The sequence below is a fragment of the Sinocyclocheilus rhinocerous genome, unplaced genomic scaffold, assembly GCF_001515625.1.
Source record: "Sinocyclocheilus rhinocerous isolate Xijiao unplaced genomic scaffold, SAMN03320098_v1.1 scaffold972, whole genome shotgun sequence".
Taxonomy (NCBI): domain Eukaryota; kingdom Metazoa; phylum Chordata; class Actinopteri; order Cypriniformes; family Cyprinidae; genus Sinocyclocheilus; species Sinocyclocheilus rhinocerous.
The window spans coordinates 44,949-59,515 of NW_015623461.1; the positions used below are offsets into that span (position 1 = coordinate 44,949).

Below are 14,567 nucleotides of genomic sequence, written 5' to 3' on the forward strand. Positions count from 1 at the left end.
CGGAAGACGTACAACAGCGGACCGAGAAGTAGGGACTGGGAACACTTTAAATACACACAGGAGGAGGGGATCACGTGACACACCTGGGAGCAATGACACATCATGGGGAACACCTGGGACAAATGAACTAAACTAATCAGGGGAGGAACAGGAAACTAATCAAATATGGGCATCGGAAGGCACATGGGGAGCAAAACACACACAAAACATAGAACAGAGTCTGACACTGTGAAGGCAATCTTGTGAATATTCATCACTATGTAATAAAGAAGAGTAAGAAGAATAAAAATTAATCATTTTGGCTGCTTGGTTGGAATAAACGATTTTTGTTGTTGTTTGTTTTTTTGGCTAACAAAGTTTTGAGCTCTGAAACTTATAAGTAGAGACCTTTTATTCTGTGCTTCAAAAGATCAAGAAAAATTTAAGTTCTCGGTTTATGATAGGGTGACCACCTTGTTATTGTTCTTTTGAAGGACATAGATGTGATTTTGCAGGACAATGCGGGACTTGTGAAAGAGATAATTTTACAACTATTATACTATGTAAATATTTAGTTACAATAGTTGGAAAGCCTATTTGCCATTACTTTACATGTTAACATGTTTTAAATTGCCAGCAAGCTTTATTAATTGTGACCGGTTCTGTGACTGACACTCAATTTGCCCAGGTTCAATTAATATAATGTAATTTACTCCATGGGACCTAGTCTACTAAATATAATGAACTGAGTAACAGGCTAGTAGGTAAAAATTGCATTTTATATCAAAATAAATTCCTTTAAATAGTGACTAGTTTATTTTCCTTTATTAGACTATACAAACATTAAATGCATTTTACTGGATTCATCTTAAACGTGTATTTATTTATTTTTGGATCTGGTAAGTTTGATCAGGATGTTCTTATCCAATCTTGAAGAAGTCCTGGCTGATGTAGCTCTATTGAACAACTTTTGATGAGGTCCACACTGACTCCTTTGCTCCATTTACGCGGTTGTCATCAGCAGAAATATCCTCTCTATGAATGTGCTGGTTGACTATTTTCATGCTATAGCTAGAATATGATGGCTCCGCAAATGGATTTAAATGTTAATCAAAACATTTTTTTTCAACCATATTTCTTATTGTGGTGAAAAAATAATACAGACAAAATTGAAATGCAGGACACTGTTTACATCTTGCAGGGCATGGGACAAAGCTCCCAAATTAGGGACTGTGCCACAAAATGCAGGACAGGTGGTCACCCTAGTTCATGGTCCCTTTAAATTAGGCATGTAAAGTGGGAAAATGACGCCATGAATGTAAATGATGTGCTTAGAGCTAAGTGAAGAAACAAAATGTCCAACAGAAAGAAAAAAAACACCACAAAGACATCTATGAGCATTATTGCAGTCAAAACAGGAGAGGAAGAGCATTTTCATTTCATTTTAATAGTAAAGAGAGAAGTTTAATAGACAGAATGACATCACCAAAACAAGTCACAATGATACAGCAGGAAGTACATGATAGTCAGAGAGGAAGTCTGTATTTTTTTTTTTATGTCCCCAAGCCCAAAAATATCAGTACACAAACAACTGTGTTTACAGTACTACAGGAGAAAAGAGAGCATCTGCACCATGTCTAAATAATTACCCTGATAAACTACTACAGAAACAGATTACAGAGTGTGTAGTTATAGTTAATGTTTGAGCCCCACTTCATATCAAGTAATGCCAAAAGATACAGTAAACAAGTAACAAGTGAGTGGTTTTTTTTTGTTTTCTTGAAGATTTTTTGTTTGTTTTGATTTTAAAACCATCCTTTATGAAAAAAAGGCACCATGGAAGGTTAAAAATTAACTGGAGACACTTATAGTTCTAGAATATTCAGTGGAAATTAGAAGAATGGAAAATTGTGTATATATATATATATTTATATATATATATCATCAAAGGGTTTGTCTGTTTGTGCAGTTTCGTTATGCTAGGTTTTTGTCTGTCAAAGAGATAATCAACAGATATCACAATACTTGCAGAGATCACTGTGATGTTGTAATTGAGAAATTATGCATTTTGCTATTATACATTGAATTACATTATCATATCGTTGGTTTTCAAATATGTAAATGTTCAGGTGTGATGTTCTGTTTATCTTCAAATGAAAGCTTTGAATGAGAAACTCCAATATGTACATCACCACTGGGGGAGAGAAAATATTGTTTTTCAGCTTCCCTCTTTTCATCATAACTTTGGCTTTCTGAAAAATGACACTGTACCTTACAAGACATTTTTGAACTCATAGGAATAGTCAGCCAAAAATGAAAATTGCCATCATCATCATCATCATCATCATGTCTCTCTAAATCTGTATGACATTTAATCTTGCAAAGTAGAAATTCTGAAGAATGTTCATGCTACTCTTTTCATTAAAAAACTTTTTGGAGATTCAAACCAGCACCATAAAAGTGGTTCATATGACTTATAATAGCTTTGTTTGAGAAAAAAAGAGAAGTAATTATTCACTGATAATCTTACTTATTCAAATTTGATGTCACAATTGGTTATAACACAAATAACAACCAATGACATAAAACCTTGCAGCCTCTTCTTGTGAATGCCATTAAAGAGCTTCAGCAGAGAGAAAGGTGTTCAGTGAATAAGGACTTTTGGTCAGTTCCTCACACAAAGCAATTATATGGTTTAGAAGGAATATGATGCATTAATTGAATGGACCACCTTTTATTCTTTTTTTTGTTGTTGTTATTTTAGAAACAAAGTCATACTGATTTTCATTTTCTTATTTCCTTAATCAAATCCCTTCGAACAGAAAATAAATCTGCTGCTGTTATTACCTAATTAGGTAATTTTACCTTTTTCAAAATTTAATGTGATTGTGGTCACACTTTATTTTAATTCTCACTATTAACTAACTATTAAAGGGTTAATTCACCAAAAATGAAAATTCTGTCATTAATTAATCACTCTCTTGTCGTTCCAAACCCGTAAGACCTTTATCTTCGGAACACAAATTAAGATATTTTTGATGAAATCCGAGAGCTTTCTGACCCTCCATAGACAGCAACGCAACTACCACGTTCAATTTTATGAAACTACGAGAATAATTTTTGTGCACTAAGAAAACAAACATAATTACTTAATTAAACAATTTCTCCTCTTCCGTGTCAGTCTTCGATTCATGAGAGTACCACGGCGCATGAGTGTGGTGCTGCTGACGCAGGACTCAGGAGCCGGCGTTCTGATGTTGAACTCGGATGCCCTGTGCCTTGTTTACAAGCAGAGGAAGACACACGTTGTACATAAAACAGTCTTTGTAAACATGTCTGAAAATTTTGACAGAGAGAATGATTTGCATTTTTTTGCACAGCCTTACTTATTCAAACCAAAATATACATACGATGAACTAAGAGAGATGGACGTTCTATGTCAGCAGCACCACACGCATGCGGCGTGGTACTCTCAGGAACGCACGTCGAAGACTGACAGAAGAGAAGAAATTGTTGAATAAAGTTATTTTTGTTTTCTTTGCGCACAAAAAGTATTCTAGTAGCTTCAAAAAATTAAGGTTGAACCACTGATGTCACATGGACTATTTTAACGTTGTCCTTACTACCTTTCTGGGCCTTGAACGTGGTAGTTGCATTGCTGCCAATGAAGCTCTCAGATTTTCAGATTACATTGACAATATCTTAATTTGTGTTCCAAAGATGAACAAAGGTCTTACGGGTTTGGAACGACATGAGGCTGAGTAATTAATGACAGAATTTTCATTTTTGGTTGAACTAACCCTTTAACTACGACTTTTGCCTCAATAAACTCCTAATTTGTTGCCTATTAATAGTTAGGAAGGTAGTTGTTAAATTTAAGTATAGTGTAGGATTAAGAGATCTAAAATATGGCCATGCAGAATAAGGCTTTAATATGTGCTTTTTAAGTACTAATAAACATCCAATGTGCTAGTAATATGCATGCTAGTTAATAGTGAGAATTGGTCCTTAAGTTAAAGTGTTACCGGATTGTTTTTTAAACTAAAAGGACCTTATTATATGGCTTTTGGCCTCTCCTCTCAATTTGCAATGATTACCTGCAGAGCCATGGACATTTAACATTATGTCTATGTTTTAAAGACATTGCAACAATGTAAAAACATAAATGTTGGTGTCTTAGAGTAGGCTGTACACATTATTTACAGTGATATGGAGATATGGATGTTTCTGTGGGCGCTATTTCAACCTTAATGGCTTTAAAACACACTAAACCATTGCACAGAGAGAGAGAGAGCAAGAAAGAGAACAGAGGTTCAAGAAAGAGAAAAGAGGTTACACAAAGAGAATAATACAAATTGTTAATGGTGCAACAAGTTTTTTTTTTTTTTTTTTTGTCATTTTTGTACAAGTCAGACTATCACACTGTTCTAAAAATGACTATTTGCTGCTTGGAATTCATAAGACCAAGCTTTTAAAAAAGGTAATATGAAAAAGTCAAAATTATTGGTTTAAAAAAAATTATGGTTGGATGTATAAAGAGCTAAACCAACTTGCTGTGTGTTTACATTAACGTTTCTCAAATTTCTCATATATATAAAATGAATTTCAACAGCAGACCATGTGTACAAATTTAGGCGTTTGTTGTTATAATACAAACTGCAGCATATGCCCCGCATATACTATTTTTCATCAGTCACTACAAATCTATTATCAAAACACAGAAAATGGATAAAACAAATTCTCAAGCAGCAAATAGTACACTGACCATCGCTGCAAAGCCTCAAGGTCTAAAGCCTGATGGCCACGGGGCAGCAGAGGTGATGCGTGCATTCACCCTGGTCACAAGGGCGGTGATGTTGATGTTTTCAAGACAGATAGCACCAGAGATACCTCTGTGATTGGCATGTTGATTGACATACGGAAAGTGGAAAGAGTCTACATGGACTCCCCCTGTGAATCATCATCTTCCAGAGACAGAGGCAAGAATAAATCCTAAGAGGTGTAGACAGGGTAGGGTAAGACAAGGTGAAATAAAGACAAATTTGAGTTATGTTTACACACTAATTTAGAGTATGGCTGTGTCCGAAATGGAATACTAGAATGCTGCTTATACAAGGTACTTTTTTGTCGGATCAGATATCAGTCAGACAGGATCGATCCTAATCCGAAATTGTGTGCTATGGGTGTTGCTGTTCAAAACAGCTCAAAAAAGTGTTATAAAATGACAATAAACATTTTTTGGCTACATGATACTGGATTGGAAATAAAGGTTCAGTTGAACGCACTGCATTATGGAATAGAGTATTGCATGCAGCATGCAGTGTGCTCTGGTTACACTGCATTTTTGTGCAAGTGAACATACTGCAAAAAATACTAAAAATAGTATGGTAACATGCCATTCCAAACATATTCAGTAAAGAAAAAATGGAGTATTGGTGGTTTAGGTGGTTAACCTACATAGATACAAAAACTGACAGAACATTACCTTCTGTTTGCGAGTGTTGCCGGGGCTAGTCGGAGTCGAGATGGGAGACTGCTTAGAGATGGGAGTAGAGAGCTGACTACTGGAGCCTGTTCCATTAGCTAGAGAGAGAAAGTAAAAGTGCAAATGTGAAAGAGAGGGATAGATAGAGAGAAAAGACAAATTGTGGGGTTAGGCAGCGTCTCCCCTCCTACTGTGTGTAATCATGTTGTCAACTGTTGTCTAGCCAGCTGCTAGAGTGTGTATCTGTATGCTGGAACTCATTTACACATCTCTCTATGAACAGTGCAGGTTGCTATGATACACCAAAACTGTGTTTATATGTGAGGTTGGTGTGATCGTGTGTACTCAAGTACTAAAGGCTGTTTCAAAAACAGAACTTTCATTTTAAGCAATACAAAAAAAACAACAACTAAGGACCAGGTGCTAGGCCTTAAAACCATTCCAGCTAATGAATAAATAAAACAGAGAAGAAAAGCCAGTTGATGCTGGAAAATCTGGATAAGGAGATATATAAAACTTCTCTAAAAGTGCTGATCTTAGCCTTTCATGTGCTAATTGAATGCATAACTGGTCCAGATTTTTTTCTAGATTAGCCTTGCTATGTGTTCACAATCTATTAAACTTAAGGCAAAAAGATTTCAAATAGATCCATAAAGGGTTTTACCACCAGATGGCACACAAGAACCCTTTAAAAGGGATGATCCCAGTTCAAAACAAGACTTAAGGGTTATCAGCTGCATCTGTGAATGCAATTAATTGCCACAGATGATAATTTTGATTATTCCCTCAGTGAAAACTGTGCATAGCTAAACACTTACAATTTGGAAAGTGTATAAGGCGTAAAAGCCGAAATTTAACATTTATTATTTTGTACAAAAATGAGTGATAAATTGGGCTTTTAGTGGTGGGAATACTGTGCTAGGTGGATGAATGTCTGGTTGTGCATTGCTTTAGAGTTTGGACTTTTCACAACCAAGGTTAACCAACAATTTTATTACTCTGGTTTCAAGTTATTATAGTATTATTATATATATATATATATATAATACCTGGTAATTTAAAGAGCAAATAATGTGAAGAACCTACAATATATTTCAAGAAATCAACAATCCTATTCTGCTAAAAATGGTTCTTGATAAGAAGAGAGGGTTTCCTGACTAAAATGATGATACTGTTATAGGAAAAAAAATGTGTACATACAGTACACATGTACCAGCTACATACAGTACACATGTAATGTTATAGCCTAACAACAATCACTTTAAACTCTGTTTAAAAATAAATAATGATGTGAAATATAGAATGAAAAAAGACAAACTAGCAGAAAAACCAAAGGGATGTTGTAAAGACAGGAATGAACGTTAAACAAAATATAAAATTCTCAAATATAAAATTCTCAAAATGTCTTTGTTAATTTATTTCAAAAAGAGAGCAGTGCAATACAAAACATACAAGATGGATTTTAAAACAAGGGGGATGAGACATAAAGAAACATGAAAAGAAATGAAAAGAGATTAAAAAAGCGTTAGTCCAGCCACCAATGAGTGTGCAGTGATACAGATATTCTAATTTAAAGCACGCAGGCCATGCAAGAAATGTTAGCATGCACAAATGAGCTATTCTTACAATTAAATATCATTGAAACAAATATTTCCTTCATGTCTTTAAATTAAAAACCTCATGAAATCATTATTTGATCTTTTCTGCTTTTGTCCATGTCTGGCTTTTAGTTTTGAAGTTATCTACACTGTATATAATAATTTACTCCTAATAATTATTAAATTTGATACAATTTTAGCAAATATACACATTTGAAATTTACATTTTTATTCATCCAGAAAACAATAAAAATTATGATGACAAATCTTGTCTGCATGGGGCATGTAAAGTTTTTTTTTTTTTTTTTGACTTAAAGTCTAGACTTCTCTGACTAGCGCAAAGTATCAACTATTCAGGAAACATCTGTGAAAATGTTTTTGCAGTTTTGTTTGGTGAAGTTAGTAGTGCAGAAATGACACTTCAACTTCAAACTTTAAATGATTTAGAGCTCTCTTTGAGATTCTGCTGCCACAAGATGGCAGGCAAGTCATGACACTGCTGACTATGGCTTGAAAGGTCAAAGATGACATATTAAAGGTTTATTTTTTTTCTCGTCACTAAAAATATCATCACTTTCCCAGCCACCTTTGCATTTAACCCTGCCAGGGTAATAATGACATGTCCATGACCAAATGATGGTGTTGATGGTCCCCTGGCCCAGTCTTCCTTGGAAGATTGAGCGGTCCTTCCTCTCAAAAATATTAAACATGTAACATAGCAAATTTATCTGCGTATATAAAACTCAAAATTGTGTGACAGGCGTCTTCTCTCTTTATCTTTTAATCCTCAGAGACCCAAACACTGAAGTTTGTTCTTTCTTTCTTTCTTTCTTTCTTTCATCAGTGGATAAAAAGGCATGATGTTTGTGCATATTTTGTTTTTGTGCATATTAAGTACATATGTTTTGACTGCCTTTTTGATCAGTCTTTCATTAGAAGCTTTCCCAGCAAGCAAAGAATCTGAAATTTGGATATGTTCAGACATTTTCTAAAGATTAATGATCCTGGAAAATTCTTACAACCTACTCATCCCTGGCATAATAGCTGAAAATGCATATTTAGAGGCATTCAGTCCAGTGGCTTTGACCTTTAAAAGTGAGCTTTTTAGTGAGCTAGAACTTCAGTTAGTTTCAGAGCACTCTTTAAAGTTTCATTAGGCTATGGTGAATTTGATCCAAAACTGCAGTATAAGTTGCTTTTGTATGTAGTTGTAATCCACATTTAGTGGGGGAAAAAAAAAATTAATTAACTGCTATAACCAAATGTTGCAGTTTTGCTGCAGTGGGTATTTGAGGTTTAAAAATCTGCTTATTTACTGGAAGTAGCAATGCATGTATGAAACATATTGCACTGTATCATTCATTAAAGTCATTTTGAAAGTAATAGCCATTTATGCATACATAATGTTAATTGCACAGGCTGATGCAAGAATACACAAACATGAGCAATTACGAGATTATCACAGAATAACAAAAATCAAGATGTGACAAGGAGCTAAAAATCTCATAAAAACATGAAACAAACAGATAATTTATAATCATTCATAATTTAACTGTGTAAACAGAAAATAAGCGTGCTAATATAATATAATATAATATAATATAATATAATATCATGGAGAAGCTGTTTAGAATAAAATAAAGTGTATTATTGTAGAAAGCCTGTCAATCATCCATCCAGCTTCATTATGGAGTTAAAAGTGTGTTGAGCTGACATAATTCACATAATTATTGGCTCACTGGAATCAGCCGGAGACTTGCTGCGTCGCACGGGACCGGGGCTCTTAGTAGAGCCCCTCTGTCCTTTGGGGGTCTTCATCACCCGACACTCTACAACAAGAGTAAAAGAGACAAATCAAAAGTAAAGGTATGCCTTTAAAAGTATGATGAAAAAGGCATCCTTGAAGAATACAACAAGGTAGAGAAATCACCAACTTTTGCTGACAAATTCCATGACATGAGAAAAAAACCTTGAAAAACTTTGTGCCCATACCCAACGTTTCCAACATGGAAATACAAACTACACACACTATCAACTTTATGTATGTATGTATGTATGTATGCATGTATTTATTTATTTATTTATGTGCCAATAAAGAAATCTGAAAAGTGAAAAGAGACATTCAGAAATGCTGTCAAAACAACATGCAAACAATAATTAAACAAAATATAGAATGGAAAAAAAAGCACAAATCTTGTAAATTACTGACTACACTACCATTTTTGAAGTGGAGAAAAAATGGGAGACAAAATGGAAATAAAAAATGATACACTGTTTTGTTAGTAGCTTGTAGTGTTAGTAATAATACAAATTATAATATAGCTACTTTAAATCCTATGTATTTTGCAGCTTTGAAACCTACAGTTTTAAAGAAACATCTCCAACATTGGTGATGCTCCTATTGCAGGCACAAATCAGTATATTATTTCTGCCTTTCTCAAAAACATTCCTCGTTGTCTGACACCTTATCTATGTCTCTGAATCTTATTGCACCCATGTGTGTCACACATCGGCTATTTACATATGTAAATGTGATTCTGAATAATGCATTAATCTATTTGAAAGCCTGATTCTGAGAGGCTAAATTAATGACATCCAATGGCATGCATCTTCCTTCTGTTCTCACTACCATCTCTAACACACATACAGATTGAAAGTATTACTGAGAGTGTACAGATATCTGAATTGAATTGACTAAACTCAGCTGATTCTGCATAGCAGTCAATATAGTAAAGGCATCAGTGTATAGAATGTTATAGGCTCTTGTTATACTGTATGTTATAAACTGTCTTAAATATAGCTGTCTGTTCTTTAACACTGTCCTTGAAAATCATAACCAGACGTCTGGCTGAAAAGATTGTGATCAGCTGTATAGAAGGCTTGATATCAAGTAGGACTAAAAATACAAGGATTATTTTCATCTGCACTGTTTGATAAACAAAAAAAAACCAATACCATCTATGTAGAATGACTGGAACAAAAGCTGAACTGAAATTCGTTCTTATGACAAGTGGGGCAGGGCCAAGAGCCGTGGGAGCTGCTGCTTTACTATTGTTTTGTGTTTGTTTATTTGATAATTAAAGTTTAAATGCTTGCCGGTTCCTACCTCCTTCTCTGAGCTTTTAACTTTGCTACAGGACTGAACAAAGATTATTAGCAACTACTGTAGATATTCCTTTGGTAACACTTTATAATTTTCATTAATAAATTATTAACAGACATTATATAATGCTTAATGGATCATTAGATAATACATATTCAAATAGCTAGAAATGTTTACTAATTGTTACGATCACCGGCTGGAGTGCCCATGAGCTCCTCCAGAGGGTACTCCACCCCAGACTGTTGTCACTCCCTCACTATGAATGAATGAATGAAGCATTTATATAGCGCTTTATTGTGTATTGCTGTACACCCAAAGCACTTTACAATCATGAGGGGGGTCTCCCCTCAACCACCACCAGTGTGCAGCATCCACGTGGATGAAGCGACGGCACCCACAGTACCAGCTATAGGTGGAGAGGAGGGAGAACTAACTAACTAACCAACTAACTAACTAACTAATTACATTCCCCACAATCCTTTGCCTGGACTCTTGATCATTGATTGCATTTACCTGTTTCTTGTTACCTCCATCAGTCTCACCCTATTTAAAGCCTGGTTTTTCACTCATTCATTGCTCAGTATTGTTAGCCTGTTGCGTTCCCTAATTCCTGTGTCTTTCCGTGTTTCCTAGTTCCTTGTCTTCTTGCCTAGCCTTGTCTCTTGACCTTGGACTGTTTACCTCATTTCTGATTGTTTGCTGTCTGCCCTTACCTTCGCCTGTTTTGTGGATTATTCTTTTGTCTCGCTCTGGATTATAACTGTTTGCTGGTCTGTGACCCTGCCTGTTTGACCACTCTTTTGAATAAAGCCTGCACTTGGATCCATCAACCCCATTGTCACGCCTCCACATTACAGAATACTGAGCCAAGTGTGTGTGTGAGTGCATCTTATATAGTGTGAGACTGATGGAGGTAGTAACAAGACACAGGTGAATACAATCAGTGAGCAAGAGTCCAGGCAAAGGATTATGAGGAATGTAGTTAGTGAGGGAGTGACAACAGTCTGGGGTGGAGTGCCCTCTGGAGGAGCTCATGGGCACTCCAGCTGGTGATCGTAACACTAATAAACTTATTTTAATAATAAACTTATGATTAACAGAATATTATTTCATATAAATGAAAATGCTTACAAATGTCATTAAACTTTCAATTCATATGATCATGCACTTCTTGAAAATCTACAAATGATTTTAACAGATGTTATACAATGATTAAAAGCTTTTGTTAATGCACAATACTTTTGCTGCTATTGAGGTGTGATATGGGTAAGGCAAAAAAGAGGTTTGGTGGTATGGATAGGGTTGAGGGGTCAGACATGTACCTGTTGATGTATGATTCAAGAAATATCCTGTTTAATGATATACAGCAGTATTCTAATATAAGTGTTGAGGCAATAAAAATGTTTTCCACCCAAATTACAATGTGTGTTATGTCTTTAGCAAGCATTCAGCTAAACTTAACTAACCACCTTTTACACAAACATTACAGTTACAGTACGTTACAGTAGCTAAAAGTCCAATGCCCATAAAGGTACTAAATGATTAGTAAACATTTATAAACATTTACAGATGATGAATAGTTTCAACTAGATCCTGTACAGCAAAAACATGAACAAATAATTAATAAATTATTTGTAAAAATGTGTAAATAGGTTGAATTAAGGTAATTTGGGACAGTTTTTCCCTTTGAGATGACTGCTCATAAACCTACTAATGATTTGTAAACGTTTATTAACATTTACAAATGATGAATAGTTTCCACGATTTGGTACTGCGAAAACATGAACAAATATTTAATACATGATTTAAGATGTGTAAGTAGTAGAAGTCTACATAACCAGCAAAGACCAACCAACATGTGACCTTTACAGGCTGTGATTATGAGTTAATGAATAATATGTTAACATGAATAGTTTGTGGAGTGCTTGAAATGACTAATTAAGCTATTTTTTTCACATTTGTAAATGTAAAAAATAGCATTAGGTAATATGTGAACTGAAGTTTAATGACATTTAGCATTCAAAAGTACATTATTAATTATTAAAAGCTTAACTGTTAATCATTAATCAATAATCATTATACTTCCTTTTAAAATAATTTGCTGGAGCGTATGAATTGAAAGTGTAATGACATTAACTAAAGATCAAATAAGCAGTATATAATGTTTTTTAATGATTTATTAATGACGCTTTTAATCATTGTAAACCATCTATCAAAATCATTTGAAGATTTTCAAAAAGTGAAATTGAATGTTTAATGACATTTAGTAAGCATTTCAATTTAGATTAAATAATGATCTGTTAATCATTAGGTAATGTTTAATAAGTACATTAGTAAACATCAATAAGCACATTATCTCATATTTCTAGATATGTGAATATGAAATAACTAACAATCTGTTAAGCATTATATAATATCTGTTAATGATTTATTAATGAAATAAAAGGTATTTTAAAGTGTTACCAGCTGTTTATTAGTACTTATAAAGCACATATTCTGCATGACCATATTCTACATCCCTAATCCTACCCAATCCCTAAATTTAACAACAACCTTACTAACTATTAATAAGCAGCAAATTAGGAGTTTATTGAGGAAAAAGTCATAGTTAATGGTTTGTTAATAGTGATAATTGCACCTTAAAAAAAGTGTGACCATTAATATTTTACATTTCTCATTTATTTATTAAAAGCTATGACCAACCATTTTCATCCAGGGAGAAGTCATCCTGTGCATAGCGAAATTTTTCTGGTCCACAGGCAATGAAAACATCGTCGTCACCAAAGAAATCTTGCAAGCAAGTGACCTAAAATAAATACACAAGAAAGAAACAGAGATATGAAAAACTGTAAATTATGACTAGTATTTCTCAGATCAGTAATTAAGATATGCCAGTGAAGCCCAAATTTTTTTTAAGCTAACTTACTATAACCGGAATATAAAGGAATATAACCCAATGGTGCTGGTTTGGAATGCGGTCATGAAAGAGAGCATGCACATCATTCAAGTACCATCCATTCTCTGAGTGCAAATACCAGAGAACTTTGAGAGAACTTTGAAACTGCCCGCAACAATGAATGTGCTCTTTTAAAAGTGAAGGTTTTTGTCTGAGTGTTTTCTCTCACACAGAAACCACTCAAGCATGGCATTTGAGATGAGCGATTAAACAGCAGCAATTTAATCATTTTGATTCACTATAACAAAGTTTATTCTCAACTTTCAGTGTTTATTAAAAGTTTTCATTTAGTGTGTGTCCTGACAGGAGTCAAACTCTAAAGCTTTGACCATAGTGTGACTATTTTCACTGGCAGAAGAAAAAAAAAAAAAAACTGGTCAAATTTGGGCTTAAATGTAATTTATTCAATATTTATTTAGCATTATTTTCACTGAACTTTAAAAAAGCAATTTAATGTAACTGTATAAGCTGTATAACTATTGATTTGCCATTCATTTCTGCAGTTTTTCTCACTCACATACACTTTTGCCTATATTTTTGTCCTTTTCTAGCTGTTTTTGCTTATCAGTAAACTGCATATGCTGATTATTACTGTTGCCTGTGTTCTTACTGTAGTCCTTCTGCATGTGTTAAGCTGATTTTAATTTACAACAAAATGTGCGTTTATTTTCAAATTTGAACCCAGTTGAAATATTAATTTTAAACAATAGTTGAAACACACACACACACACACACACACACACAGCCCAGCATTTTGTGGTAAACATGTGACCAAGCCCGCTGGGTCAAAACAACCTAGTGCTGAGCTTGTCCCTTTTTGACCAAGCCATACCCATTGCCAAAATTGCCAAAATTGTGCTTTTTATAACGCAGCATTTTAGCATGCATCTCTACCATGTATTGGCAGTTTGAGTGATGCTCACACGCACGCAGACACATTTGTATGTGTCTATGACTTTACTACGGTCCTTCAGTTGTTCATAAGCAAGGAAATAAATGTTTTGGACGTTGCTGGAGACTGCAATTTGACATTCTGCTAAAATTAGGTCACCACCAGCCAAGTAAAGAGTCCCACCCCAGTCTATCACTCCAATCTAACACGCACACACACACACACACACACACACACTCACACACACACAGAGATATATGACAAAGCTAATCTATGCTGACCTTGCTGTGAACAGATGGCAACGGCAGATTCATCAGATGTTTGTGCATGAGCTAATGAAACTTTGACTCAACTGATTCGTTCAAAACACGGAATCAATCAGCAATGAATCCGCTGGTTGCTGTGAGATGCGCTGTTTTGTCTGCATACTTGGATGTGTGTTTGTGTGTGTGTGTGTGTGTGTGTGCGCGAATGTGTTTATGTATGTTCATACTTCTACCCAGGGGTTAAATTGGGATTTGTTATGTGGGGGGGCTCTATGGTATCGAGCTTAT

The 14,567-nt window shown here is 34.6% G+C and overlaps 1 protein-coding gene across 1 annotated transcript in view; it reads right to left on the reverse strand.

Moving 5' to 3' along the window:
• Positions 1-3,945: 3,945 nt before the first annotated feature.
• Positions 3,946-14,567, reverse strand: part of LOC107745048 (neuronal migration protein doublecortin) — a 66,479-nt gene continuing 55,857 nt past the window's right edge. The window contains exons 3-6 of the mRNA XM_016558911.1: positions 12,869-12,971; positions 8,802-8,891; positions 5,465-5,562; positions 3,946-4,971 (exon numbers count right to left, since the gene is read on the reverse strand). Of these exons, the coding sequence (XP_016414397.1) occupies positions 4,915-4,971; positions 5,465-5,562; positions 8,802-8,891; positions 12,869-12,971 (348 nt within the window). The 3' untranslated portion in view covers positions 3,946-4,914. The remainder of the gene's footprint in view (positions 4,972-5,464; positions 5,563-8,801; positions 8,892-12,868; positions 12,972-14,567) is intronic.